The 25,460-nt window shown below is 46.9% G+C and overlaps 2 protein-coding genes across 2 annotated transcripts; both read right to left on the bottom strand.

Moving 5' to 3' along the window:
- Positions 1 to 6,707: 6,707 nt before the first annotated feature.
- LOC134431989 (baculoviral IAP repeat-containing protein 5-like) lies at positions 6,708 to 7,781 on the bottom strand. Its single transcript, XM_063180301.1, has 4 exons — positions 7,664 to 7,781; positions 7,479 to 7,588; positions 7,225 to 7,342; positions 6,708 to 6,996 (listed from the first exon to the last, which is right to left on the bottom strand). The coding sequence occupies exons 1-4, from the start codon at positions 7,775 to 7,777 to the stop codon at positions 6,916 to 6,918; spliced, it is 423 nt and encodes a 140-aa protein (XP_063036371.1). The 5' UTR covers positions 7,778 to 7,781; the 3' UTR covers positions 6,708 to 6,915.
- A 1,390-nt stretch (positions 7,782 to 9,171) lies between these two features.
- On the bottom strand, positions 9,172 to 14,093 carry LOC134432550 (cysteine-rich protein 2-binding protein-like). The gene is made up of 4 exons (XM_063181395.1): positions 13,755 to 14,093; positions 13,188 to 13,259; positions 10,221 to 10,333; positions 9,172 to 9,277 (listed from the first exon to the last, which is right to left on the bottom strand). Exons 1-4 carry the CDS (start codon positions 13,974 to 13,976, stop codon positions 9,172 to 9,174), a joined length of 513 nt encoding a protein of 170 aa, XP_063037465.1. The 5' UTR covers positions 13,977 to 14,093.
- Between the last annotated feature and the right edge of the window lie 11,367 nt (positions 14,094 to 25,460).

Raw genomic sequence — 25,460 nt, 5'->3', positions numbered from 1 at the left:
GCAGCCTCATCATGAAAGGCAGGAAACTCACCCTAAGACATCTGGGCATCGAACCTTCCAAGATATACTTGCCCTTCCGCAAACAGCTCTCCACGCAGTCAACAACAATATCGGAATATCTAGCCATGGCCCTTGCAGGCTTTGGAGGAGAGATTTGCTACGCGGCAAAACCCCCTTGGACTCGGCTGCTCATGGTCATTGACATCGACCTCCCACCAAAGGTAATCGACTGACCGCGGGCAGGACCAACCATCTTCACGGACGCATCATCGCAGACCTCCACAGCAGTGGCAGTATGGCAGTCAGGAGAACAGTGGCAATGTGTCAAGACAACCGACCCCACGCTTTCAGCCCAACAGCTTGAAGCAGTAGCCATAGTGCTAGCGTGCGGACTGTTCCCAGAAGAACACCTTAACATTGTGACTGATTCCATATTTGTAGCCAAGCTCTGCCTAGCCATGTCCGGACCAGGTGTGTCACTGTCCACAGTGGCAACGATGCTGGAGAAAGCACTCTATTCAAGGAAAGGCACCATATCAGTCATGCACGTCAACAGCCATGACCCGATCAAAGGATTCTACCAAATTGGCAACGACAAGGCTGATACTGCCGCAAAAGGCGTATGGACACTGAAAGAAGCTCACCAGTTGCACGAATCCCTTCACATCGGAGCTAAAGTGCTTGCGAAAAAGTGCGGGATTTCTACCACTGACACAAAGCACGTCGTCGCCACGTGCCCCCACTGCCAGAAGTCGCCGCTGTGGTCAAGTGGCGTCAACCCCAGAGGCCTCAAAGCCTCAGAAATATGGCAAACAGACTTTACACAATGCCAGCTGTTGAGACCCCGAGCATGGCTTGCAGTTACTGTAGATACGTACAGCGGCATGACTGTAGCCACACGGCATCTCAAGACCGATTCCAAAGCGACCATCCAACATTGGCTAACAGCCATGGCATGGCTTGGAGTTCCAAAACAAATCAAAACAGACAACGGCTCAAACTTCATCTCAAAGACGGTCCAAGCATTCATCTCGAAATGGAAAATCGCCTTGGTACATGGCATCCCATACAACAGCACCAGACAAGCCATCATCGAAAGAGCAAACCAGACTCTGAAAACTAAGCTGGAAGTACTAGCAAAGACAGAAGGCTTCACCAATACCATCTCCCTGAGTGACCAGGCGTGCATAAAGCAACTGCGCTACTAGCGTTAAATCAATTCCCTAGGGGGGATGAAACAAACAGTCCTGCCCAGAGACATTGGGCCACTCGAGCACTAGAGAAAAGCCCACAGGTTGTGATCAAAAATGAACTAGGGGAGTGGGAACAAGGTTGGAGACTAGTGCTCACGGGGCGGGGATATGCGGCCGTTAAAAAAGACGGGGACATTAAATGGTGTCCACTCATATCTATTAAACCAGACCTTCAGAGTGAAACTCATGAGAATTGTGAGATGTTGTTTGCAGGACTGGATCATTGGACGCCCCCGCAACCCATATGCCCCACTACCGGGAAAGAGAGAAAGACCACCGAGCAACCTGACATCACCTGAGAAGCTCGCACCATCAAAATCAAACCAGCAACGGTATCTCTGTGTGATCTTGTTTCTAGGGTTAGCAGGCGGAGCACAGGCAGACACAAAACATTACCCTCACCAGCCATTCAGGTGGGTTCTACGCCATCTCTCAGGTGAGGGGGTCATCAAAGAAATTGTTACAGCAGACACCCCATCTTTCGAGTTCAGTCTAAAAGACATTTTTCCCTCACATACAGGGCACCCCAAATTTCAGGAAACGACATTGTTTCAGACCTACTGGTGCCCTGCTTCCAACTCAGGAAAAAGTTACTGTAATTACCCAGGGTATGGATATTGTGGATATTGGGGGTGCGAAACTATTGTGACAAGCAATAGATAGAAACCACAACAGCCTGATAAGTTCCTGCAAATTAAGTGTACTCCCCATGGCTGTCTCCAACTAAATTGGATATGAAGGGGTATGTGCTTTCACCACAAGGCTGGAAACAGTTCGCCCAGATGCGGCAAGAGAGATAAACAAACGCTGTCCACACTTTGTCTGTGGCCCAGCCATCATGGGTCGGCTGCAGGATTGTCATTATATAGCCTGTGCAGGTGTCCTGTATGGGAATTGGAAACCACTGAATACTCCCACTTCCCAACAGCCTCCCACGTGAACTTCAGCCAGAGCAGTGATGGCACCTGCAGGGATATTGATAAACAAAACTCTGAGACACAGGGGATCAGAGCTCTGAAAATATGATGAAGCTCATCTACACGAGCAACTTGTTTGGAGTACTATTGTGGAATAAATGATAGAAGCTTCAGAAGTAAAGAGAACTAAACTAGAGGAAGGGATTCTTAACAGGATTACAAAAACATTACTCATTGAAGAGTCTTTCCTCTCACAGACTACAGCAGGAGCAGTATCAGTAGTACAGAGAACTTTCATTCACAGTGAGTTTTGTGGTCAATCTGTGTTGTCATCTTATTGTAAATCTCCCATACCTTCTTGGTGATGTCTCATGGGCAGCTCCTCACAACACTAACTCCTCCTTCTTCACAGCACAGCCAACAAACTCCAGCTCTCTCCTCACCCAGCTAACTCACTCTTTTGTAGCACTCATCATTATTGGACACAGCTGTGGCCTATTAAGGGCAGGCCTATTCCTAATCTTTCGTGATTAGTACAGCTGCAACTCCTCAGGTGTGAGACTGCCTTCTGCACTATTCTCTTACATTCTATCCCTCCACAACTTTGTTCTTTGTGGAATCACTTGGCTGCTTGTTGTCATTAAATGCTTTGCCATTTTTAGAGGTTTTAGTTTTACGATCCTGAGAAATCTTCAGCTTTCTGGAACCCAAACCCTTGAAGACAGTCCATCAGTATTAATTAGGGACCTGATAAATGGCTCAGTGGGCAAAATTGTCTTTAACCTCACTCCAGCTGGGCAATCCATAGGATGACTTAATTTTAAATCATTACAGCACCAAACCCTGGTTTAGAGGAGCAGTTACTCTTTTGGATCCACTTTCTCATCTAGCTCTCTTCAGCAATCAGATGACCAACGCCTCAGGCTGTTACCAGAATTAATTTGCTGTTGAGTAGTAAAAGTTGTTAATGGATGTTAGAAATTCCTCTTTTGACTCTGTCTGTATTCAGATGGACTCTGATTCTTAAAATAATCACTGGGGAAATCTGTTTTCCTCCTCCCTTCCTCTGAAATGTGACATGTTCTCTTAGGCATCACTGTAGGAAATACTTGACTCAACATGCCAGGGAGCCTAATTTAGTCAGAGATAAAACAGGATTGGCCCCTAATAGTGCCAAGAAAAAAGCAAAGTCACACTGAATATTTGTATATCTTTGTCAGAAGTACAGCTCTTGACCTGTGAGTGAGAACTGCTGTCACTGAGAAAAGTTGGGCAGAAATTCTGAGCTGCTTTTGAATTCTTTTCACTTTTATCCCCTTAGCAGAGGTAACTTTGTTGAACTGTGTAATGCATTCTGCTTTAGATCCTGCCAAGGACTGAGGAACTTATTTCATTCCATAAATCAATAAATGTCTCTTACAGTCAGTTCATGCTGAGTAGTATACATGGCTTGAAACTATCTATATCAACAAGACCATGCACTATCACCCAGGAAAATCTTATTTATTTATTCCAAATATGACCATTAATTCTTCAATCAAAATAGGATCAGACATTTGATATTCAAGTTTTTAAATGCAAGTGATTAAATAAAATGGTGGAGGTTATTATTTCTTGACCATATCAACTATTAACTAACCTTCTTTTCATGTGTGAAGATTTAAAAAATATTAGAGTTAAGAAAGGGGCAAACAACAGAAGTACCAAAGCACCAATCCTCTGGTGTATACTGTATTTCTTTTATTGCTGTACTTTCAGCCTGTTTTGAACAGGAACCAAGACATTTACCAGGTAAACTTTACAAAGAACTTCCTTTTTCTACTCTAACAAAGGCTAAATCAGTGTGATATAGGTATGAGATCTAATAGAACATCAACCATGCAAGAATATGTTCCTGACCATCTGCTTTCAGCTTGTGTTAGTTTTTGGGAACAATTTATGTTGTTCTGTGGTTCCTTCTTTTTCTATTCATTTAAAGGTGCTTAACAAGTAAGATTTGTTGGTTTAGTTTGTCATAGCATCATTTGTCAACCTTGAGTCTTCCAAGAACAAAACTCCTTGTGCTCTTGCTTTGTCTTGTAAAAGCCAGAGCAGCACTTTCCTTCTGGCTTGGTCTCTTTGCCCTGTTTTAAGCTTCATTTAACATGAGGGAAAGGATAAGGTCAGAGCAGCTGCATTGTGTAAGTTAAATGAGATTACCACGCCTACACAGTTTATTTACAACAAAATGAATCACACTCTGTATTTACCATGAGGATGCTAAAAAAGAAAATCAGCCAGATCCTGAAAACAAACAGTTAAAAATGAGAACAAGTCTATTGGTTTTTTTCTCTGATGAAAACAAAATGTAGCTCTGGAATTGCCTGGACAGGAGCTGCCAAAGCTCTAAATGGCTTAAGATGAGTTTTTAATCCAGGCACATTCATCCCCTCATGTTTTGCGCCCTCTATCAGGATAAAGGAATGCTGACTCTCTCCCAGCAATCCTGACAGGCAAAAGAGCAGGAATGCTTAAGCTTTTAATATGCTCTTACATATAGAATTGAAAGGAATTCATTTGGAGGATAATTTACACAATGTTGTGTATCCTGAGTTTCTGTGTTTGCAGTTTTCAGATTTGGATTATTGTTCCCTGTCAATTATCCCAAATCAACTAAAAATCAGTTCAATAACACATAATTTCTTAATTGTAATATTTTGCTTTTTTCTTTTCTTATGATCTGGAATGTTGTGAGATTTTTCCCTTCACACAGAACCAGTTTTGACTCCTAAGGATCATTCCAAGACATGGCTTTGTTGTGAATAGAGGGTCCATAAGGATGAATTATAACTACAGATAAAACAGTGTTCCACCTGGCTTTTTAGGGCATAAGTTCCTTCTCATTTTCATGATTAGATGAATTTTCTACAGATTATCTTTTTATTTCAATGAAACTGTGCTATCTTTTAAATCTTCCATCACTTGACTAGTAGGAGTGTTAATTACATTTTAAGGATTTTTCTCCCTGTGAACAGGTTACTGGAGAAAACAGCTGGATCATGTTTGTGCTCATGTAAGAAGCTATGCCCAGAACAACCCTGAATTCAGAAAACTGATTGGAGAACCTCAAATAGGAAAGGTAGGAAGGAGCTTGAGAGTAATATCTTCCTATGGAGGGTCATGAAAAGATTATTGTGGCTGCTACATAAACATTGGAAAAGTAAATGTCTCCCTTTTCTTTAGATGTTGACCGGTGTGTCATGTCTTGTTTGGCTGTTCCATGTTTTGGTCAGTCTTCTGAAGACTTTTTTCTGCTTTTTTTTCCAATAGCAATTCCCATTCTCTCACCTAAGAGCTGTAAGGGGAGTGAGAAATCCTTTGCTCAGCTGCTTTTATATATTAAGAAGGTGGGAACCTTCTAGGACTCCTTCCTAAGGAGTAGATACTCCAGTAGATACTTGCTATCTAATGTCTATATTCACTGAGACCTATTGTGCACCAGGATTGTTCAGAAGTTGCTGTGCAACTATAAGAGACTATCTGCTTAATAGAGTTGAGATACAGTCCATTGCAACTTGTTTCCTCTGCTAGAGGGTTCAAAAGGATAGGCCTGAAGAATATAAAATAGTCTGGGGAAGGCTATTCCTGCTGCTTCTTGGCCTTGTGTCAGTTTGTCTTAAAAGCAATGCCCCCAGCAGTAACAAATGGTTCAAAGCAGATGCCAACTATCTGGGTTTAATGCTGTTTTTTCAGTTTTTCATGTGGATTAGAAATATAATCAACCTTACCTCAAAATTCTCAACCAGCTGCAATATAATCTTCATTCCACCTCTTTACAATCCCTTGTGCACTCATTTTTGTATTACTTCCATAGATTTGTTGCCAGCAGTAGTGTCTCGAGGATTGATACACAAAGGTATCAAAGTTTTAGTACAGACTGGTGTCACTAAAGCAGCCACCAGTTCTCCTGGATCTGGGAGTCCCAAGAACAACACAGCCTTTTATGCAGCTACGAAACCTCATTGGAGAATAACTGAACTTCCATGAAATGCAGCCTTATTACAGTTTTGGATTCATTTGGTGTTTCAGTTGTTATGAAATTTCCAGTTTCTCAAAACACACCTGCCCCTTTCTCATTCACATGGAAAGTGTTGGTACAATATCACAAGGAGGCAAAGGCCACGTGTGTGATTTTGTGCACTGGCTGCACAAGAAACACCATCAGCAAGAATTATTCTTTAAAGTTCTTTAAAACCCTCACTTCTGTGAGGGTTTTTTGCTAAGATCTACTAATGGCTGCTCTTTCCTTTTAGATCAACTATGCCACTATCTCTGAAGATGACTGTGAAGTCACTATTACATTGAATTTTGCTGCTGTTAACAAGGTCAGTTCATGAAATGGGACCTGTTGAGAGGCAGCTGGTCTAAAGCTGTCAGTAGAGCAGTGTAATGCTGATAGATTTTAAATTCAGGCCTAAACAAGAAATGCTTTTGTTCAGAGGGTGTTAACTTACCTCTTCAGAGAAAATAATCTTTTTGTTTCTCTGTTGGAGCTGGATGAACAGGTATCTTTATCTGATTAAGCCAGACTTCATGGTTATGTTGCTATCATCTCACATTTTATTAGTTTGCTATTAGTATTAACTTACTTCTTTCAACTGATGTTTGATTATTCTAGCACCCCTTAGCTTTTGATCTCAGAACCTGCTTTCCTTAAGCCTGCAAAGTGCGCTCTTAAAAACTGGCAACTATGAAGCTGCAGCAGTCTAGGCCAGATTCTTTATCCTACAGCGCTGGATCTTAGCTTTATCTTCAAACTCGGTCATCTTCTGAGAGACCTCTTTTTTCTGCAAAGAGTAAAAATAATATGATGCTATTGTCTACCACTTAGTGGAGCATCATTCAGCTTCGAGGAGAAAGCAGGATACATCCTGCATAAAGCATGGCTGAGAATAGGAAAGAGCACACCGGCTGATCCAGCCCGAGCCTGGGTACAACAAAGCACTTTACACAAAGCCTTGTGGTAAGGAACGAGCCCGGCTGAACAATTCAAAGCCAAGATGCCGTGTACGTACAAGTGCATTTCTCGTTCGCGTTTTTTCCAGCTCCAGGAACTCCAGCACCGTCAGGTTAGAAGGTTCTTTCTGAAGAGAAAGAAAACCACAGGCCGCAGAGTATTTTTTGTGCTCCTCCCTGAAAAGAGGCGAAAAGAAAGAGAAAATAAAAGACGAGGCAGCAGCTCCCACGGAGCCACACGCAGCCGCTCTCGGTCGCCGCCAGCGGCTGCCCCGAGCGGGGGCAGAGGCCGAGGGATCTCCCCGGTATTCACAGCGGGTCATCGTCGGGCTCCCAGCCCTCGAGCTCCACGAAGCAGTAGAAGCACTGCGCCACGTCGGGGCTATTCTCGCTGGGCGTGTGCACGAAGCCCGCCGCAGCCATCTGCGGGCACACGGGAGGCGGTCAGCGCCCGCCCGCCCGGCCCCGCTCCGCTCCCCTCCCCGGCCCCGCGCTCACCCGCTCGGGCGTGCAGGCGCAGCCCTCGGTGAGGGGCCAGTTGTGGAAGGTGGCGGCGCGGACGGAGTGGAAGTAGAGCCGCCACACCTCGGGCAGCAGCTCCGGGCCCGCCATGGCCCCACTCAAACGGCTCCGCCCGGCAGCCAGGATAACGGAAACCTTTTCCTTGTGGCAGCGAATCAGAGCTCAGGGAAACACCTGGGCTTTGCTGCCCCCTTAGGAAAGGCTCCGCCTTTATTTCCGGGAAAGCCGTGCTTTGGTAAGGGGTGCTTGGCTGCTCGGGCAGCGCGGGGTTGGCTCCTCAAGCGCAGCTCGGGTGACCGGACTGACCGCAGCCTCTGAACCAGACTCCCGAGGCACCAGAGGGAAGCAGAGGGCTGGGAACACCGTTCGTCCGCTTGTTTCACTACATACCTTAGAACCTCACCCCTTACAAAGCCACGGCTCCCACCCCGAGGATCACCTCACTGCCTTTGAGGAACTGGGGTTAAACGAGGGACCTGCATAAAACAAGCTGGCTGCAACTCAGCAGGTGTCACAGGGCTGTTATAACAGCGTTGTCACTTGGCAGTCCCTGAGACACAAAGCCACAGAGCAAGATGGTCCTCAAGATCTTCATGGTCGTCTTTGAGAACGCAATGCAGAACCACGATCTTTTTCAGACTACTTTGTATTTCCTAATTCTGTCTGGAAAGGAGGAGCTTGCTAAGGCCTGCCTGTGTGTGCCTTCTCTGGGGGTGCCCGTAGGGAAATGGGTTTCTTGCCTTGGTCAGCTGCCCACACACATCCTCTCAGGGCCATACTGGAGTTTGCTAGACTCCAATGAAATAAGATGATGGGGAGACACCTTAACAAGCAGTATGACTACAGACAAGCTTTTCCAAGGGAAAGGGCTTTAAATCCATTCATAAAGACATATATTTCTTTTCTTTCAAAGTCCAGCTAACTCATAACATTAAGAACATTGAAAATTTTCACAGTCATGAAACAGACAGAAATGTGCATGGATGTTTGGGCGCACAAACCTTGGCTGGGCAGGTTTTCCTTTCCACTGCCACTGGGTTTTGTACTGGTGATGATGGACACTGGCTACATTGAAACATACTTTGTGTCCCTTTCTCTTCTGTTACTAAAATGAAGACTTTGTGTCCCTTTTCTCTTCTCTTACAAAATGAAGATTCCACTTAGGCAATTACTGCTATAGTCAGGTGGCGAGCAGGTACACAGAACATTGAGGACAGAGAAGTCACATTTGGTGTGTACCTCTCTGTGGGCTGGATGTAAAAGGACCATACCAATGGATGTGAGCTGTAGTTAAAATGCCCAGCCTGGGCTTTGGTCTGTGCAGCTTTCTGTTCATCTGCACTGAACGTCAGGCAGAGAGAGAAGCTGCTACATCGTGGCAAAAGGCAAGAGCCACTACCAGAGAAAGTGTTTGGGGTTGTATTTTTTAATTCTTGGCTATTTCTATTTATTCTTTGCTATGTGAGCCTAAGTGCTTCCAGGAACTAGATCTGGGCCACCTCTGCCCTCTCCTCCTCCCTCCAAGCTGCAAGCAGACTGCTTCTACAAATCAGCATTTCAAACATCTCCGCTGACTTCTGCTCTAGGTTTCTGCCAGCAGGAGGAGGTGGGTGCTGGAGCCTGTGAGGCTGCTCTGAGGCTAGAGGTGTGCCCAAGGCCTGATCTGCAGCCCAACAACCACAGAGAAGTGGAAGGATTCCAAAGAGCTGATCTGGCAGCTGTGGTGCCCTGCCTTGCCTAGACACAAACCCACCTGACACTGTTCCTGAACAAAAAACACTGCGTGCTACAAGAACCACACTGAGCACGGGGCAAGGAGGGCAAGGGAAGGGGCAAAACAAAGGTGTCTCCTCTGAGCCTTGCACTTGGGATAACAGGAATCCACAAACTCTTCAGTATTTCTGAAACGGTTCCAGGATTACGGTTCTGGTATGGGCAGAACTTTCCTAAGGTTAACATCCAGCTAGAAGCACCAATACCTTATTTCCATTCACAGACTCAAGACAGTTCCTAACAAAGCAATCAAACCACAGAAACACTGAATGGCTTAAGTTTAGGTGTTCATTTTTGCTAATAAACAAAAATGGAGACAAAAGACCTGCAACATTTTTTGGACAGGTTTCAAAACTTGAAATCCATGGGGCCCCTCTGAAGTGAGAAACACTTTTTTGTTTGGTATTTTTGTTTGCTAATGAGGCTCTCCAAAGTAACAGTGGCAGGAAAATTCCCCAATAAGGAATTTCAATTTTCCAGTGGTTTCAGTGTATCCTAGTTGGCATTTCCAGGCCTCTCCCCTTGGAGCACAGGAATCAATCCTTTTGGATTGCATTTTTCCACACATTGCTGACATCCAAAGTCCTAGGGATAAACACACCAGCGTATTGCAGCTCTCCTGTGGCAGCCAACATCCTCCACCAAAAGCTGGTGGAGGTTTTTTGGATGGATTGGGCTTTTCCCCAGAGCTCCCCCGAGTTCAGCGCCACAGCCTGAGGAAGAAGGCGTGCTTGCACTCCTTGCTGTCCAAGGGTAATACTTGTCATGAAAATCCAAAATGTACTTCTCTGTCTTAAATCCAAACTTCTGGTAGAGTAGCATAGCAGGGTTGCTTGCAGAGATGTGAAGGGTGACGTCCTTGCCCATGCAGGTCTGCCAAGGGAGGGGGAGAAGAACAAAAAGGAGATATCACTGCAAGGGAACGAGACAGCCTCTGGGGGAATGTGGAGGTGAGCACACTCATCAGCTCAGGGATCCAAGGTACTGAGGAAATGTGAGAAAAGTCACAGGAGTTACCACACATAGCAACAGCAAAGGGAGGGCTGCTGCTGCTCCTCTGAGCCCTTGTTTCTGGGAAACATGGATTCTCTGACAATGAAAGGTTTGGGATTATAATTTGTCATCTGCCCATTGTAAATTACTAAAATAATTGTTAATTAAAAATAATCTTGGTGTACAGCCCGGATCTCAAATACAATGGCCTGAAGAAAAGACAAAACATGCCAGAGGATCAGACTCTGCACTCCTCTCTGTCAGCAAACAGAGCTGAGCTCTCTGGGACTGCCTGAGTACCTCTGTGCTGTCATGCTGGAATTCCTGCCTATCCCAACCAGCTCCTCTCCCATCCTTCAGGGCACAGCACTCTCCTCCTGAGAAGGCAGGAAATTCAGTTCAGACAGCAGATAATAGCATGGCTGAAGTTACCTTGAAGATCCTAAATTATTCTAACCAGCAACACTCTGATTAAGATGCTAAAATAATTTATTTTCTGCTTTCATTGAGTGATTTAATAGCAGTCCATGTATATTGAGTGTATGGTAACACTAAAGTGGGAACAGTAATACCCTCTAGGAAATCTCCAAGATAGTACATTCAAGGGGAAAACTCTCAGGAATTTAAGGAGGGAAGGAAAAAAAGAAATAATTGGAAGCTGTTTCGGGGAAAAGAAAATTTGAATGAGATCATTAAGAAATGTAGTTTATTCCTCTGGGACAGATGCATGAGAGGATAAATTTTGCCAGCAAAACCAGCCACCACTATTTGCATCAAACCATTTTCCTGTTAAGTTATGCTGTTCCCAAGAATTCTGTCCCAAACTCAGCACACTGATCCCAAAGTCAGTGACCTATCTTAATCCAAGCAGAGCATCAAAGTGTCTCAAGCTACAGAGAGGAGGCTCCAAGCCCAAGCAGGCTGCAGAGCAGCACCTACAGCCTGGAGACTGAGGAACAGAAGGTCACAACCACCACTGTTCACAGGACTAAACCCCTTCTACCACTGCCAGAAATTCAGCAATGGCAAAACAAACCTCATGTGAGCCAAACATATAGTGCTGATCTCTCATTGCTAGCGTGCCTAATCTCTGAAATCTGCTTGGCTTCTCTCAACAGGGAATTTCATGCAAGCAGGATGAGGTTAATTGATGTGATACATCCTACAGAAAGGTGTGAGGATTTTCTGTGGCTGACTTGCCAACTCCAGCATCCCAGCTCTGCTGGAGAGGGAAGTCTGAGAGTCCACCTGCTGGATCCCTGCAAACCTTGGCTCCTGTTCCCACCGGGTGTTGACATCTGTCGTGGGTTGACAGCCTTTATCCCAATATCGTGTGTTGTGTCTGGCAACTGTGCCTTTTCTCTCTTCCCCCCCCCCGGCCGTCTTGCTGCGGCGGGGCGGGGAAGAGAGGGGGGGAGTGTTTGACCAGGCCTTTTTGCTTTTGGCTTTTGGCTGCTTGGCTTGGCTAGCCGCTTTGCTTGCTTGCTTTCTGCTTTTTGCGCTGTTTTTTTCTTTTCTTTTGTTCCCTCTTTCTTACCCTCCCCTGAAGATACTGGACCGGCTCCGGACCTGACCTGAGACGTCCAGGACACCTGGAGCTTGCAAGAGAAGCTCAGCGCCCTCACCACACAGTGTGTTTCTTTCCTTTTCTTGTGTTGGGGAGTGTTCTTTTGTTACTTGTAAATAAATAGGTTTTGTTTTCCACTTTGCTCCTCCGAGAAATTCCTTCCCGAACCCGGTGTTGGGGGAGGGGTGGTTGGAGGTTTGTTTTGTTTGGGGGGCTCCCTTTTGGAGATTTCCCCTAATTTGTCCTAAACCAGGACAATATCTCACATCAGCACACTGAGCTGAGGGCAATTTCCTTCAACACTTGACACAGAGCTGCCTGGGATATGCAAGGGCTGAGTTTAAAGAACATTGATAAGAGGCCTGTGTCAGCACTGCAGAGAGCTGTGCAGGTAGCAGAGTTACCCTCAGACAGCCCAGGAGCACAAAGTGCTTTTCCAAAGCAGGGATCACTTTCCCCAAGGCTCTGCCAGCACTCCCTACCTTGCTTTAGCCAAGAAAGAAAGAGGATAAAACAGTTTCCAACGGTGAGTTTTTGTTAGGGAAGCTCATCTGGACTACAACAATGTTTCCCATCAGCAGCTCTGCCAAGAGTGCTCAGGGAGTGGTAAAACTGTGGAGTTGGGCTCTGTAAAGAACATGTATCTTACTCATCTTTACTCACAATTAAGCTGCTTTTCTTGCAATTTAATTCAAGAAAGTCAGTGAAATTAGGCCACTTGAATAACAGTATTCATTCAGAGATTTAATGAAGTTTAACTCCTTTAGTATCACCCATTTAGTTAGCTGAGATTAATTTTCCCAAGTATCCCTGTGGAACAAGGCCCAATACAAGCCAGTTTAAACAATGAGGTTGCAAACACTTCATCATGAACTCAGCCGTACTTGAACCAGAGGATAAAAGTGAAAATGAGTGATTGAGATCAGTAAGTGATTTAATGCATGGAATATACCTCCAGGTGTAGTCAAGAAAGTTGCAATGATTCTAGCTGATCCTGCCCCACTCTTACCTTATTTCCTCCTTAAACCCCCATTTGCATTATCCCTTGTACACAAACTACTGACCACTGAAGAACACAGAGCTAACCCAATAACAGCTGAAGTGTGCAGCATCCCTCTAATTTTAAGGACATCACAAGGATGGTTGTTTATCTAAACACATTGTGACTTCCAAAGCAGGAGCTATTCCCTCCCATAAACACGTCTGCTGGTGGTATCCCTTCGTGGCGGGCAGCATCGTCTGCAGGCACAAAAAATGCACAACAATTGCAGGGAGGTCAGGCAGAGATTGTACACATGGAGGGAGAGTAAGGGGCTCTCAGTGTGACAGGGTGGACTGGACAATGGTGGTGCCACCTCTGGACTCTGCTGAGCACTCCTAAATTTGGTGCCCAAATCTAAGAGTGCTGCAGGTAATCTCCCTCCTACACATGTGAAAGAGCACCCACCTGTCTGGGTACTTCCAGACCTCCAGCATTTGGGCAGGGCTGGAGTACAAACGAAGTGACATTTATGGTGCTGATACTGACAGACAGCAGTGCTGAACCAGCATGTCCCAAGAAAAAAGGGATTTAGGAGAGCATTGGTGAGGACACAGCCCCAAGCCAAACCGAGTCTTGTTCACATGATCCTTTTCACTTTAGGGGTTAGATAACCTCAATGTGACACTCCTGGCTGCAGCAAAAGCTTTAAAATAACCAGTGCCAAAAGCTAACTTAGATTTGGGGACACCCACTGGGTATCTGTCCAAGATCCTGAAGTCCTGGCTAGTAGTTCTGTATGTTGCTTGCCCTACTGGGGACCTGGAGACAGCACCTTCTTTGGCTCCATAAATCCCATCAACCAGGAGCAGTGCAGCATTCACAGCCTGGTCCAGGTCAAAGAGTGGGAGCCCTCTCTCCCTCTTGGCCTGCCTCACCAGCAGCTTGCGCCTCAGCCTGCGGGCCTCTGGGGTCATGCTCAGAGCACTGGGACAGGCTTCCAGTCTCTTCAGTAGCAGCTTCTCCTCATAGATGCTAACTGAGGTGTGCTTGGGAACTTTGGGCTTAGCATCCTTCTCCAGCTGTGACTTGCCCTTGTCCTCTCACCTGCAAGGGTGTGTTTGACTCTTTGGGATCTTCAATGTCACCTTCCATCCGTTCTGTTTTTTCTTCTTCACTCTCCACCTCTTTTTCGATCTGCTCAGCTGTCTTCACTTTTTTCCTGCTGGCTATCATGGTGCCAGCACCAGCTGTGCCACTGGGAGGGGGCACATACTCTATTCCTGGGTCTATGACTCCATCTCCTTCCATCTCCTCATCATCTGTGGAACAGATCAAAATAATTTGAGGGAAAGAAAAAGTAATTTACATAAAGTCCCATTTCAAAAAAGGTTATCACAGCATTTTCCTGCTAAGGAACAATAATGTGGGTTTACCCAACACATTTCATTTTCTGTGTACTCCCAGATCTCCTGATTTTGGATGGGAGATGCTGAAAAGAGTCCAATGTCAGGACACAGAATCAATCTTTCTCCTAAAGTGTTTTGTAGTTCAGCATCTGGGAACAGTGCCCCTCCTGAGCTGCAATCACACGTTCTTTGAGAAACCTTAAGCTGCTGAAACTTCCCAAAGTCTGGGAAATGAAAAAGTCAAGCTGGTGAGCTGTATCTTAGCTAGCACACCCTCACTTTTCTTCCTGTCACCCAGAAGACTGGCTCCTTAAGGAACTAAGAGAATTCAGCCTGCATCACTGCTCTGCAATCTCACTGAAATTTAGCATCCATTAATCAGCACAATCAAATTTATAAAATACTGAGATATTACCATGGGAATAAAATTTCTCCCATTAAAAAACATTTGAGACAAAACCAGACTTGCTACATAACAGTGTTATCTCTGTTGCAGTGAAATGCTTATGCTGAGAGGTCCAGCAGTTGCTGTGTGAAGTCTACCCACTGTTCATTCAGGATCTCTCAGAAAACAACAATGGGGGTTTCTTCTGGCCTTAGAAGCTGGTGATAAAACTATGGAAAACTGATGCAGTGATAAAACTATGGAAAACTGATGCAGTTCTCCCTGAGCTGTATGTTCACAAGTAGCAGCAGGCAGGCAAGGAGACTCCACACAGCTCCTGAGGGTGCTAATGAGATGAGGGTTTATTGGGGGTCCCACACCCGGGAGCAGTATGGTTTCTGAGGGAAAAGGGGGGAAGGGGGAGGAAGAGAAGGAGAGCCTAAGGGGAAAAGGGGCCAAGAGAGAGCAAAGGGCTAAGAGGCTTCTCATCTCCCTCACACAGCTTAACAGGGAGATTCAAAGTGGGCACGGAATAAGACTTGGGCTGTCACCGCTGGGGTGTCACACACACACAGGGGAACGCTGGGGCTGTCACTGCTGGGGTGTCACACACAGGGGACACTGGGGCTGTCACTGCTGGGGTGTCACACACAGAACAATGCTGGGGCTGTCACCACTGGGGTGTCACACACAGACAGGACAACGCTGAGGCTGTCACCGCTGGGGTGTCACACACAGGGCAATGCTGGGGCTGTCACCGCTGGGGTGTCACACAGAGGGGACACTGGGGCTGTCACCAATGGGGTGTCACACAGAGGGGACACTGGGGCTGTCACTGCTGGGGTGTCACACACAGGGAATCCTGGGGCTGTCACCACTGGGGTGTCACACACAGGGGACACTGGGGCTGTCACCAATGGGGTGTCACACACAGGGGAACACTGGGGCTGTCACCAATGGGGTATCACACACAGGGGAATGCTGGGGCTGCCCCGCTCCTGCCCTGTCCCCAACAGCTCTGCCAGCACCTCGAGGAGACACAAAGGCTGAGCCAAAGGGTGAGAAAGGCTGAGGCACACAAAGGCAAACAAAGGCTGAGCCAAAGGGTTAGAATTGCAGGAGGGGCTGAGCTGGGAGTGACCCATTGTGATCATTGAGTCACAGAATCACAGAATTACTGGGTTGGAAGAGACCTTCAAGATCATCGAGTCCAACCCAGCCCCAACACCAACTCAACTAGACCATGGCACCCAGTGCCACTTCCAATCTTTTTTTAAACACATCCAGGGATGGTGACTCTACCATCTCCCTAGGCAAACCAATCTAATACTTTATCACCCTTTGTGTTGAAAACTTTTTCCTAATATCCAACATAAATTTCCGTTGGCACAACTTAAAACTCTGTCCTCTGGTTCTGTCAGTTGTTACCTGGAGAAAGAGACCGACCGCCACCTGGCTACAGCCACCTTTCAGAAAGTTGTAGAAAGAGATAAGGTCACCTCTGAATCTCCTTTTCTCCAGACTAATAAAACCCAGCTCCCCCAGCCACTCCTCACAGGACTTGTGCTCCAGACCCCTCACCAGCTTTTTTGCCCTTCTCTGGACATGCTCTAGCCCCTCAGTGTCCCTCCCAAATTGGAGGGCCCAGAACTGGACACACCACTCAAGATACAGTACAGGGAAAGAATGCCAGGTACACCAGTTCCAAGTGCAAGGGAAGAATGACCTCCCTGTTCCTGCTGGCCACACCATTCCTGATCCGGGCCAGGAGCCATTGGCCTTCTTGGCCACAAGGGCACACTGCTGGCTTATGTTCAGCTGCTGTCGACCAGTACCCCTAGATCCCTTTCTGCCTGGGCACTGTCCAGCCACACAGGCCCCAGCCTATAGCACTGCAGGGGGTTATTGTAGCCAAAATGCAGGACTGGACACTTGGACTGATTAAACTTCATCTTATTGGACTCTGCCCATCCATCCAACCGTTCCAGGTCTCCCTGAAGAGCCCTCCTATCTTCCAGCAGATGGACACATGCTCTCAGCTTGGTATCATCTGCAGATTTACTAATAAAAGGCTCAATCCCCTCATCCATGGTATCAATGAAAATATTGAACAGAGCTGGCCCCAGACCAGAGCCCTGGGGACACCCCTGGTGCCTGGCTGCCAGCGGGATGCAGCACTGCTCACCACCACTATCTAGGCCCATCCAGCCAGTTCTGAACCCAGCACAGAGTGCTCCTGTCCCAGCCCTGGGCTGCAGCTTTTCCAGGAATGTGCTGTGGGACAGAGTGCCAAAGGCCTTGCTGGAGTCCAAACAGACACATCCACAGCCTTTCCTGCACCCACCAGGAGGGTCACCTGGTCATAAAAGGAGACCAGGTTGGTCAAACACAACCTTCCCCTCCTAAACCCCTGCTGGCTGGATCTGATACCCTCAGCCATCCTGTAAGTGTTGTGTGATAGCCCTCAGTTCAGTATAAACTGTTCAATTTCCTCATTGGGTACTGAGGTTAGACTGACTGGCCTATAATTACCAGGATCCTCCTTCCCACCCATTTTGTGAATGGGTGTCACATTGGGCAGCTTCCAGGCATCTGGAACCTCCCCAGTGAGCCAGGACTTCTGGTAAATGATGGAGAGCAGCTTAGCAAGTTCATCTGCCAGCTCCCTCATCATTCGTGGGTGGATCCCATCTGGTCCCATAGATTTATGAACATCCAAGCAGCTCAGCAGTTCTCTGACTGCCTCCTCCTGGATAACAGGGGGCCCATTCTGCTCCCTGACCCCATCTACCAGCCCAGGAGCACAGCTGTCCTGAGCCATCCTCCCACTAAAAACTGAGACATAAAAGGTGTTAAGCACCGCTGCCTTCTCCTCATCTGCAGTTACTAAGTTCCCTCCCTCATCCAACAGAGAACAAAGGCTGGCCTTACTCTTCCTTTTACCTGTAGTATATTTATAAAAACATTTTTTATTATCCTTTATAAAAGTCACCATTCTAAGTTTAAACTGAGCTTTAGCCACCCTAATTTTTTCCTACATACTGTAGCAGCCCTCTTAAATACTTCCTGAGAGATCTGACCCTCCTTCCAAAGATGTTACATCCTTTTTTTATTCCCGAGTTCGTCCAAAACCTCCTTGCCCATCCAGGCTGGATGTTTGCCTTGTTGATTCACCTTTTGTCACACAGGGACAGTTGGTTCCTGTGCCCTCAAGATCTTTGTTTTGTAGCATGTCCACTTTTCCTGAGCTCCTTTGTTTTTAAGGACTACTTCCCAAGAAACTCTCTGAATAGGTCTCCTAAACAGGCCAAAGTCTGCCCTATAGAAGTCCAATGTAAAAATCTTCTTAATGTTCCTCTTGACTTCACCAAATATTGAGAACTCTATAATTTCATGATCACTGTTCCCCAGGCAGCCTCCAACCACCACATCTCCCACCCGACTATCTCTATTTACAAACAACAGATCTAACACTGTCCCTCCCCTGCTGGGCTCACTCACCAACTATGACTAAAAGTTATCCTCCAAAAACTCTAAAAATTTCCTGGACTGCCTTTTTTTCAGCTGTATTGAGCTCCCAGCAAATGTCCAGCAGGTTGAAATAACCTACAAGAACAAGAGCTGATGAACCTGAAACATTCTGTAGCTGCTTATAGAATGAGTTGTCCACCTCTTTTTCCTGGTTGGGTGGTCAATAACAGACTCCCAGTAGGATGTCAGCCTTGTTGGCCTTCCCCTTAATTTTGACCCATAGGAATTCAACTTCATCATCCTTAGTTTCAATGCCTATGGTGTTCAAAGCCTCTCTCCAATATAAAGGGCCATCCCTCCACCTTTTCTCCCTTTCTTGTCTCTCCTGAAGAGCTTGTAGCCATCCAGTGCAGCACTCCAGCCATGTGAGTCATCCCACCACATTTCCCTGATGGCAATTACATCACAGCTCTGCTGTTGGACCATGGTCTCCAGCTCTTCTTGTTTGTTACCCATGCTGCATGCACTGGTATAGGTGCACCTCAGCTGGGCTGCTGATTTCACCCCTAACTCAGGCTTACCACCCTTGGGCCTGCTTCCAGACAGCCCAGCCGCATCCCCTTCCCCCTTCAAACCTAGTTTAAAGCTCTCTCAACAAGTTCTGCCAGTTCACGAGCTAAAAACCTTCTGCCCTTAACAGAGAGATGGAGCCCATCAGGTTCCAGCAGGCCAGGTGCTGTAAAAGTTGCCCTGGGATCGATGAATTCAAAATTCTGTCCATGACATCAACACTTGAGCAACTGTCTTAGAGTGGAAATGAGTGTGTGTGTTCTATTCCTATCTGTGGAGCAGTTACTTCTGTTAATTGGGAAGTTTTCTTCATCTCTTCCACAACCAATCTTCCATCTGGGGAGATATCTTCTGTGAGTGGGCCATTGAGTGTCACTGCATGACTGATAAAATTATATCATCCCATTGTGAGAGGCTCCTCCCTCTGGGAGGAGCCAAGCATTCCTAACTGGATATAATCTGAGATTTCAAACACCACAGGGAGCCTTTTCTTACTGGATTCCCAGAGAAGCAGCTTTCTTATCCACTGGATTCCAAGACCAGGAAGACCAGGCCCATCTACACTGCCACTGGACCTTCAGAGGAAAACTAGACCCTTCTACAAGATCACTGCTCCAACTGAACCAGACCTGTCACTGCAGGAGCAATGCAGCCATCACTCAATGGGACTGCTGCCAACACCCTGACCAACAGAGTGTCAGGTCATATTCTGGCGCTGTCAGCGGTTTTTTTTTGTACTATTACATTTGTATTTTTAATTTTCCTAGTTAAGAACTGTTATTCCAATTGCCATATCTTTGTGTAAAAGCACCTTAATTTCAAAATTATAATAATTCAGAGGGAGGGGGTTTACATTTTCCATTTCAAGGGAGTCTCCTGCCTTCCTCAGCAGACATCTGTCTTTCAAACTGAGACAATGCCCTGGAAAACCCAGTCAGGTGAGGAGGAAGTCAGTACCCCTTTCCTCCTCTCTCCTGCTCCATCTCCCAGCCCTGCACGGCCCCTGGCTGAAGGACAACCCTGCTGCCAACGCTGTCCTGCCGGAGATGCACTGGGGGGATTTCCTTCCCCTTCCCTCTGGCACAGAGGCAAATCCCGTCCTCTCCTTGTCCTTCCTCCCCCAGATAAGGAGCTGAGGATGGAGACCAGGGAGGACAAATCCCCATGGCAGAACCTCGTGGGAGAGGCCGTTTTGAGCAGCTCCAGGGCACCGGAATCCAATGGGGAGGAAAAGCTTGGGAGATCCTGCAAAACCAGCCCAGGGTGCTCTGAGGAGGAAAGACCCATCCTGAGCCAGGAAGGTGGACAGAGCTTCAGTCAGATCTCGGAGCTGGTGATCCATGAGCAGCTTCATGATAGGGAGAAGCCCTACAAGTTTTTGGAGTGTGGGAAGAGCTTCAGCAGAGCAGGATCCTGATCAGCCATGAGATGATCCACACCAGGGAATGGCCCTATGAGTGTGGGGAATGTGGGAAGAGTTTCAGGCAGAAGTCGCATTTGATCCACCACCAGAGGATCCACACTGGGGAAAGACCATACAAGTGTGGGGAATGTGAGATGAACTTAAGTTGGAGGTGCCAGCTGATCATCCAGCAACGCATCCACACTGGGGAGAGGCCCTAAAAGTGCACCCAGTGTGGGAACAGGTTTCAGATGTGCTCCCATCTCCTCCAGCACCAGCGGATTCACACAGATGAGAGGCCTTTCCACTGCCCTGACTGTGGGAAGGGCTTCAAGCACAACTCCACCCTGGTCACCCACCGGTGCATCCACACTGGGGAGAGGCCCTATGAGTGTCCCCAGTGTGGGAAGAGCTTCACCCAGAGCTCTCACTTGACCAAACACCAACAGAGGCACCAGTAAGGGAAGCCCTGGAAATTCTCCAATTGCAGGAAGACCTTCATGCACCACTCCAGCTTCATCCCCCATGGGAGGATCTATGTTGGGCAGAGCTCTGGTGACCCACATTCAGTGATCTGTGCTGGGAGGAGACCTGGCTGGTTATCCTTTTGGTTTGGCTCCAATTTCCTCTTGATATTTCTTTATCACTTAAAAACACTTGAAATAGGACTAAAAAGAAAGAAATTTATCAAAGATGTGTAAAGTTCCATCAGTTAACAGTTACTTGACCAGGAATTTATGGGTTTGGAACATATTCTGGAAGATTTGTGGATTCTTGGGGGATTTCAGCAAGTGTTCTCCATATCGTTGCACTCCAGAATTCAAGAGAGATTGGTATGTCACCTCAAAATGATTCAATCCCATTGAAAACATCTCAATTTTACCCCCAAATTGCTCAATCCATGTCAAAATGCCTTATTCCCACCTAAGAAAAACTCAGTCCCATGCCAAATCTACTTGATTCCACAATCTCCAGGGTGAAATGGGATTGGAAGGAGATTGGGAGAAGTGGGATCCAAATTTGAGGGTGTGGGATTGAGATTGGGTAGGTCTGGGTGTGTGTGATCTATTTTGATAGCAAATAAAACTTTCAGAACTATTGATTTCTGTCCCATTCCTTTTCAGGCAGTTCTGGTCTGTTTTTCAGAATGCCATCTTCTCAGCTTATTGTGTTTGTGTCCTCCTTTCTCTCCAGCCTCTCTTTGCCTGCTCTGTTTCTCTTTCAGTGACTCTCTTGAGCCAGGGCAGCTCCCACCAAAGATCCTGCCCTGATTTAATTCCCACTCCAGGAGCTACAACAACCATGGGGAAAGTTAAGAAGGCTGGCAGTGAAATGTCGCTCTAAGATCTTGCTCCACTTGGCTTTTGGCTCCTTCTTAAAAGCTTTTCCTTTCAGGGCAGGAACATATTTTCCTGGCTGGGAACTGCAATTCCAGCCCCTGGGAGTGTGTGCCATGCGTGCCAGAAGGGCATTCCCCAGGCTCCCAGGGTGCTGCTTCTGCTGTGCCTCCTAAGGAGTTTGCAGGGCCAGGGCACAAGGTCCAGGAGCTCTGTTGGTTCTGCAGCGCCACCAGGGCCCTGGTTCCATGAGTTTCCCTACTGCCAACAGCAGTTCCTTGGTTCCCATGATGCCCTGCTGTGTCACCATGGATATTTGGTGCCATGAAGTTCTTCAGTGTCACAATGGCCTCCCTCACTCCATGAGCTTCCACTGTGTAACAATGGACTCCTTGGATGGACAGTGTCACCATGGACCACTGGCTCCATGCAGCCCCGCTGGGTCACCATGGACTCCTTGGTTCCATGAAGTTCTTGGGGTGTTTCCATGGTCTCCTTTGATCCACCATGTCACAATGGACCACTGGATCCACATGGCCCTGCTGTGTCACCATGGCCCTTGGTTCCATGGGACCCCAGGGTCACAACTGACTCCTTCCTTCCATGTCATCTCCTCAGTGCCAAAATGGCCCCTTCATTCCATGAGGAACACAAAAGTTTTGTAGGAACATTGAGCAAATCCCAGCTCAACACAGCTGGGAACATCTGTTTGCATTCCAAAGAGAGGTTAAAGGTGAGGATGGCAACAGCAGCTTCCATATGCAACAGAGATCCAGGGAAAGGACAGGGACAGAGAATTCAGCTGGGAGACTCAGAGAATTCTGCTCCCAGAGATCATTTCTGCTCATATTGTCCCTTGCAGAAAGGTGACAGGACTCCAGGCAGCCTGGACTGAGCAGGTGGATTCTGAGGTGGGTTTGTTTTTCAGGAAACCCACTCAAGGTTTTCATTTGTTCTGGTTTGAAAGCAAAACCAGAGAGAGACTCCAAGTCAGAAGTACAATCTATTAGGAAAAGGAAAAATAACCAAAATGCATGCAATAATACAAAAGAAAAAACATTGACAAAGTCAGAATATAACCTGTCACTCTGTTGTCAGGGTGTTGGGAGCAGTCCAGTTGAAATGGTGGCTGCAGTCCTCCTGGAGTGGCAGATGTGGTTCTGTTGGAGCAGTGATCCTGTAGAAGGGTGTAGTCTTTCTCTGAAAATCCAGTGGAAAAGGCAGCTGTTGCTCTGGGAAATTCAGTGGAAAGGCAGCTTCTTTTGTCCCAAACCCCAGATAATATCCAGGTGGGGATGCTTAGCTCCTTTCCCCTGGGCAAAGCATCTCACACTGGACTGATAGCATTCTAGGAGTCTTAAGGTGGGTCCATTAAACAGAAATGGCTCCTGGAGGGAGTTATCTCTTGGTCATGGATAAAAAGGCATTGATGGGCCTATTAACAAGAGATAAGGAATAAAACAATACCCCTCCTGCTTTCAACAGCTCTTGAGGATGGGAATATATCTTTATATTGTAACCTAGGACCTCTATCACTGATGGAAGGGTGGGACGAAATAACTTCATATTTGGTGTCATTTTGTGCTCTGCTGGGAGTTTCCTGAGGGCTGGTAGTGCTGTTGGCTTCAGGAACAGTTTGGGCAATGGCTGTGGGACTGAGGGCTTGGTGGAAAACGAGAACGGTTGTTATTCTTGTATTTACAGTCTTTTGCTACATGTCCAGTTTTCCTGCAGTTATAACAGTTTCCACTGCCTTTATTACATTTTGTATTGTGGAGAAGCACATTTGCTGCAACCAGCATTTCCATTGCACTCTGGCCGGTGGCCTTGGCTAGGCTGGAGTCACAGTCTGAGACCGCTTGGCAAATGCAAGCATCAACCATCTGAGCGATGGTCAACTCAGGGTCAAGGGGGGGAGCCTGTGCAGAACCTTTCTGCAGTCAATACTTGCATTACAGAAAGCTAATTTGCTAATAAGATAATCCTGGACCTATGGATTGTCAAACTGTTCTTCCAGCACTTTCATAAGGTGATCGACAAACTTGATATAGCTCTTGTCCAGGCATTGGCGAATGTCAGTGAAGTCAGTGTGGGGTGTAGAAACATCAGGTGTTTGGAGGAGGGTGGACTATGCAGCACCTTTGAGATCTTCCAGTATTGACTGGGGGAGGACTTCAGCCTGATATTGCAGTCTAGTACAGTCTCCTTCCCTGGTAATGCGGTCCATTGTGAGGTGTTGTCGCCCTTCTTCCTCAACATAACCTTTTGGCAACTCATTAACTTTATTTATCCAAACTCCTTTCCACAAAATAAATTTGTCAGGTGACAATATAATTTTCATACACTGTTTTAAATTTTATGGTACCATCATGTGGGCAATAAATGGCACGTCCAGCAAATTGTTAAAATAGGGAGAATCCCTCCCATAATCCTTTGCAGCCTTTACTAAATCCTTCATTTCCCTATGGGAATAGATTCCCATTGAGGTTTTGGCCCCTGCTTATACTGCACAGGTGCCACCTGAATCTTGGATACCACCTCCCAGTCCCCCTCCTTTGCAGCTTTTCTCCACATCCTCTGCCAAGAATTCTTGGGCTCCTCCTCACTCTTGGATAAGCTATCACACTTTTCCTCTGTAGAGGAGGCAGGTCTGCTGGCAGAGGCGCAGGTCTTTCTGCTGACCAGCAATGCCTGGTGTCGAAAGTCTTTGTTACCTAAAATGGCTTCCTTCCAGTTGGCCCCATGTTTGGTTCCAGTGACATGGGAACTGGAAGAGGGTGGACTGGAGAAGGGGCCCAGAAGTGGAGAGGTGGAGCCTATGCTGGGGAGGAGCTTTCTGATGACAGGAGAGGGGCCCGACATGGGGGCGGAACTTGACGTCAAGGTGGGGCCTGTCACAGGGGAGGCACCCAGAGCAAAGGCGGAAAATGGGAATGAAGGCGGGAGGGAATCTTCTCTCTCACAGGAGCATTGCCATCTTGTGATTTATAGGAAGGGGGATTAGGATCAGAGGATGAAGGAATGTGGGCAAGGGAATATCTCAGGGCAGCATGGCCACTACCACCCTGAGGAGAGGACAGAAAAGGTGGGGAGATGGCAGGCAGCAGATGGCTTGTCTGTGCCAAAGGGTGGGCTCCATCTCCTATCCTGTTCTCAGGGAACGTGAGTTCAGGAACGTGGGAGGCGGGTTGAATAAACCAGGACAAAGGGTTGGAAACATGAACTCAATAAATGATCCTATAAATTAAAGGAAACAACAGATAAAATTTCCCAACTTTTAAAACCCCTTGTGTTTGTAAAATATAAAGCTTTTCCCAACAGCATCCCAAAACGGTAACTGATAGATAGAATCAACAGAGATACCAGGAAGCTCCTCAAATAACCATGAACAATACCTTTTAAACTCCTCTCAGAAAATGAACTCCCCTCTAAATTTAAAACTCTCATAAACTGAACAAAAACATCCTTTTCGGCTTGGGACTGATTATTTCCCATAGCTGCCCCCAATGGAAGAGGGAATTCCCATGCACAGGAACAGAAAATCAAAAGCCTGAACCCCTGGGAGCTCTCTGCCACTCAGTCACTCACTCTCAGTCTCACAGGCACGATCTTCAGCCAAAGTGGGTCTTGTGGGGCTCTCACTAAAGTTGGTCCCATGGATGTTGAAGGGATTGTAAACCTTCACTTCAGTGAGATTCAATAAAACTCGAGTCTCAGTTCAGTGTTGTGGCTGCCCTAAAGGCATACAGCGTCCAGCGACATTTAGCTAGCAGGATCACCACCGGAGACGCTCACGGGAACCTCAATGAATCTGGTCCCTGTTCGGGCACCATGTGTAGCATCATGACTCTACTGAGGCCCCAGGAGCATCCAGCACTCATGAGCCC

Source organism: Melospiza melodia, chromosome Z (assembly GCF_035770615.1).
Source record: "Melospiza melodia melodia isolate bMelMel2 chromosome Z, bMelMel2.pri, whole genome shotgun sequence".
NCBI classification, from domain to species: domain Eukaryota; kingdom Metazoa; phylum Chordata; class Aves; order Passeriformes; family Passerellidae; genus Melospiza; species Melospiza melodia.
Note: the sequence above shows the minus strand (reverse complement) of the source record. Positions and strands in the feature narration are given on the sequence as shown.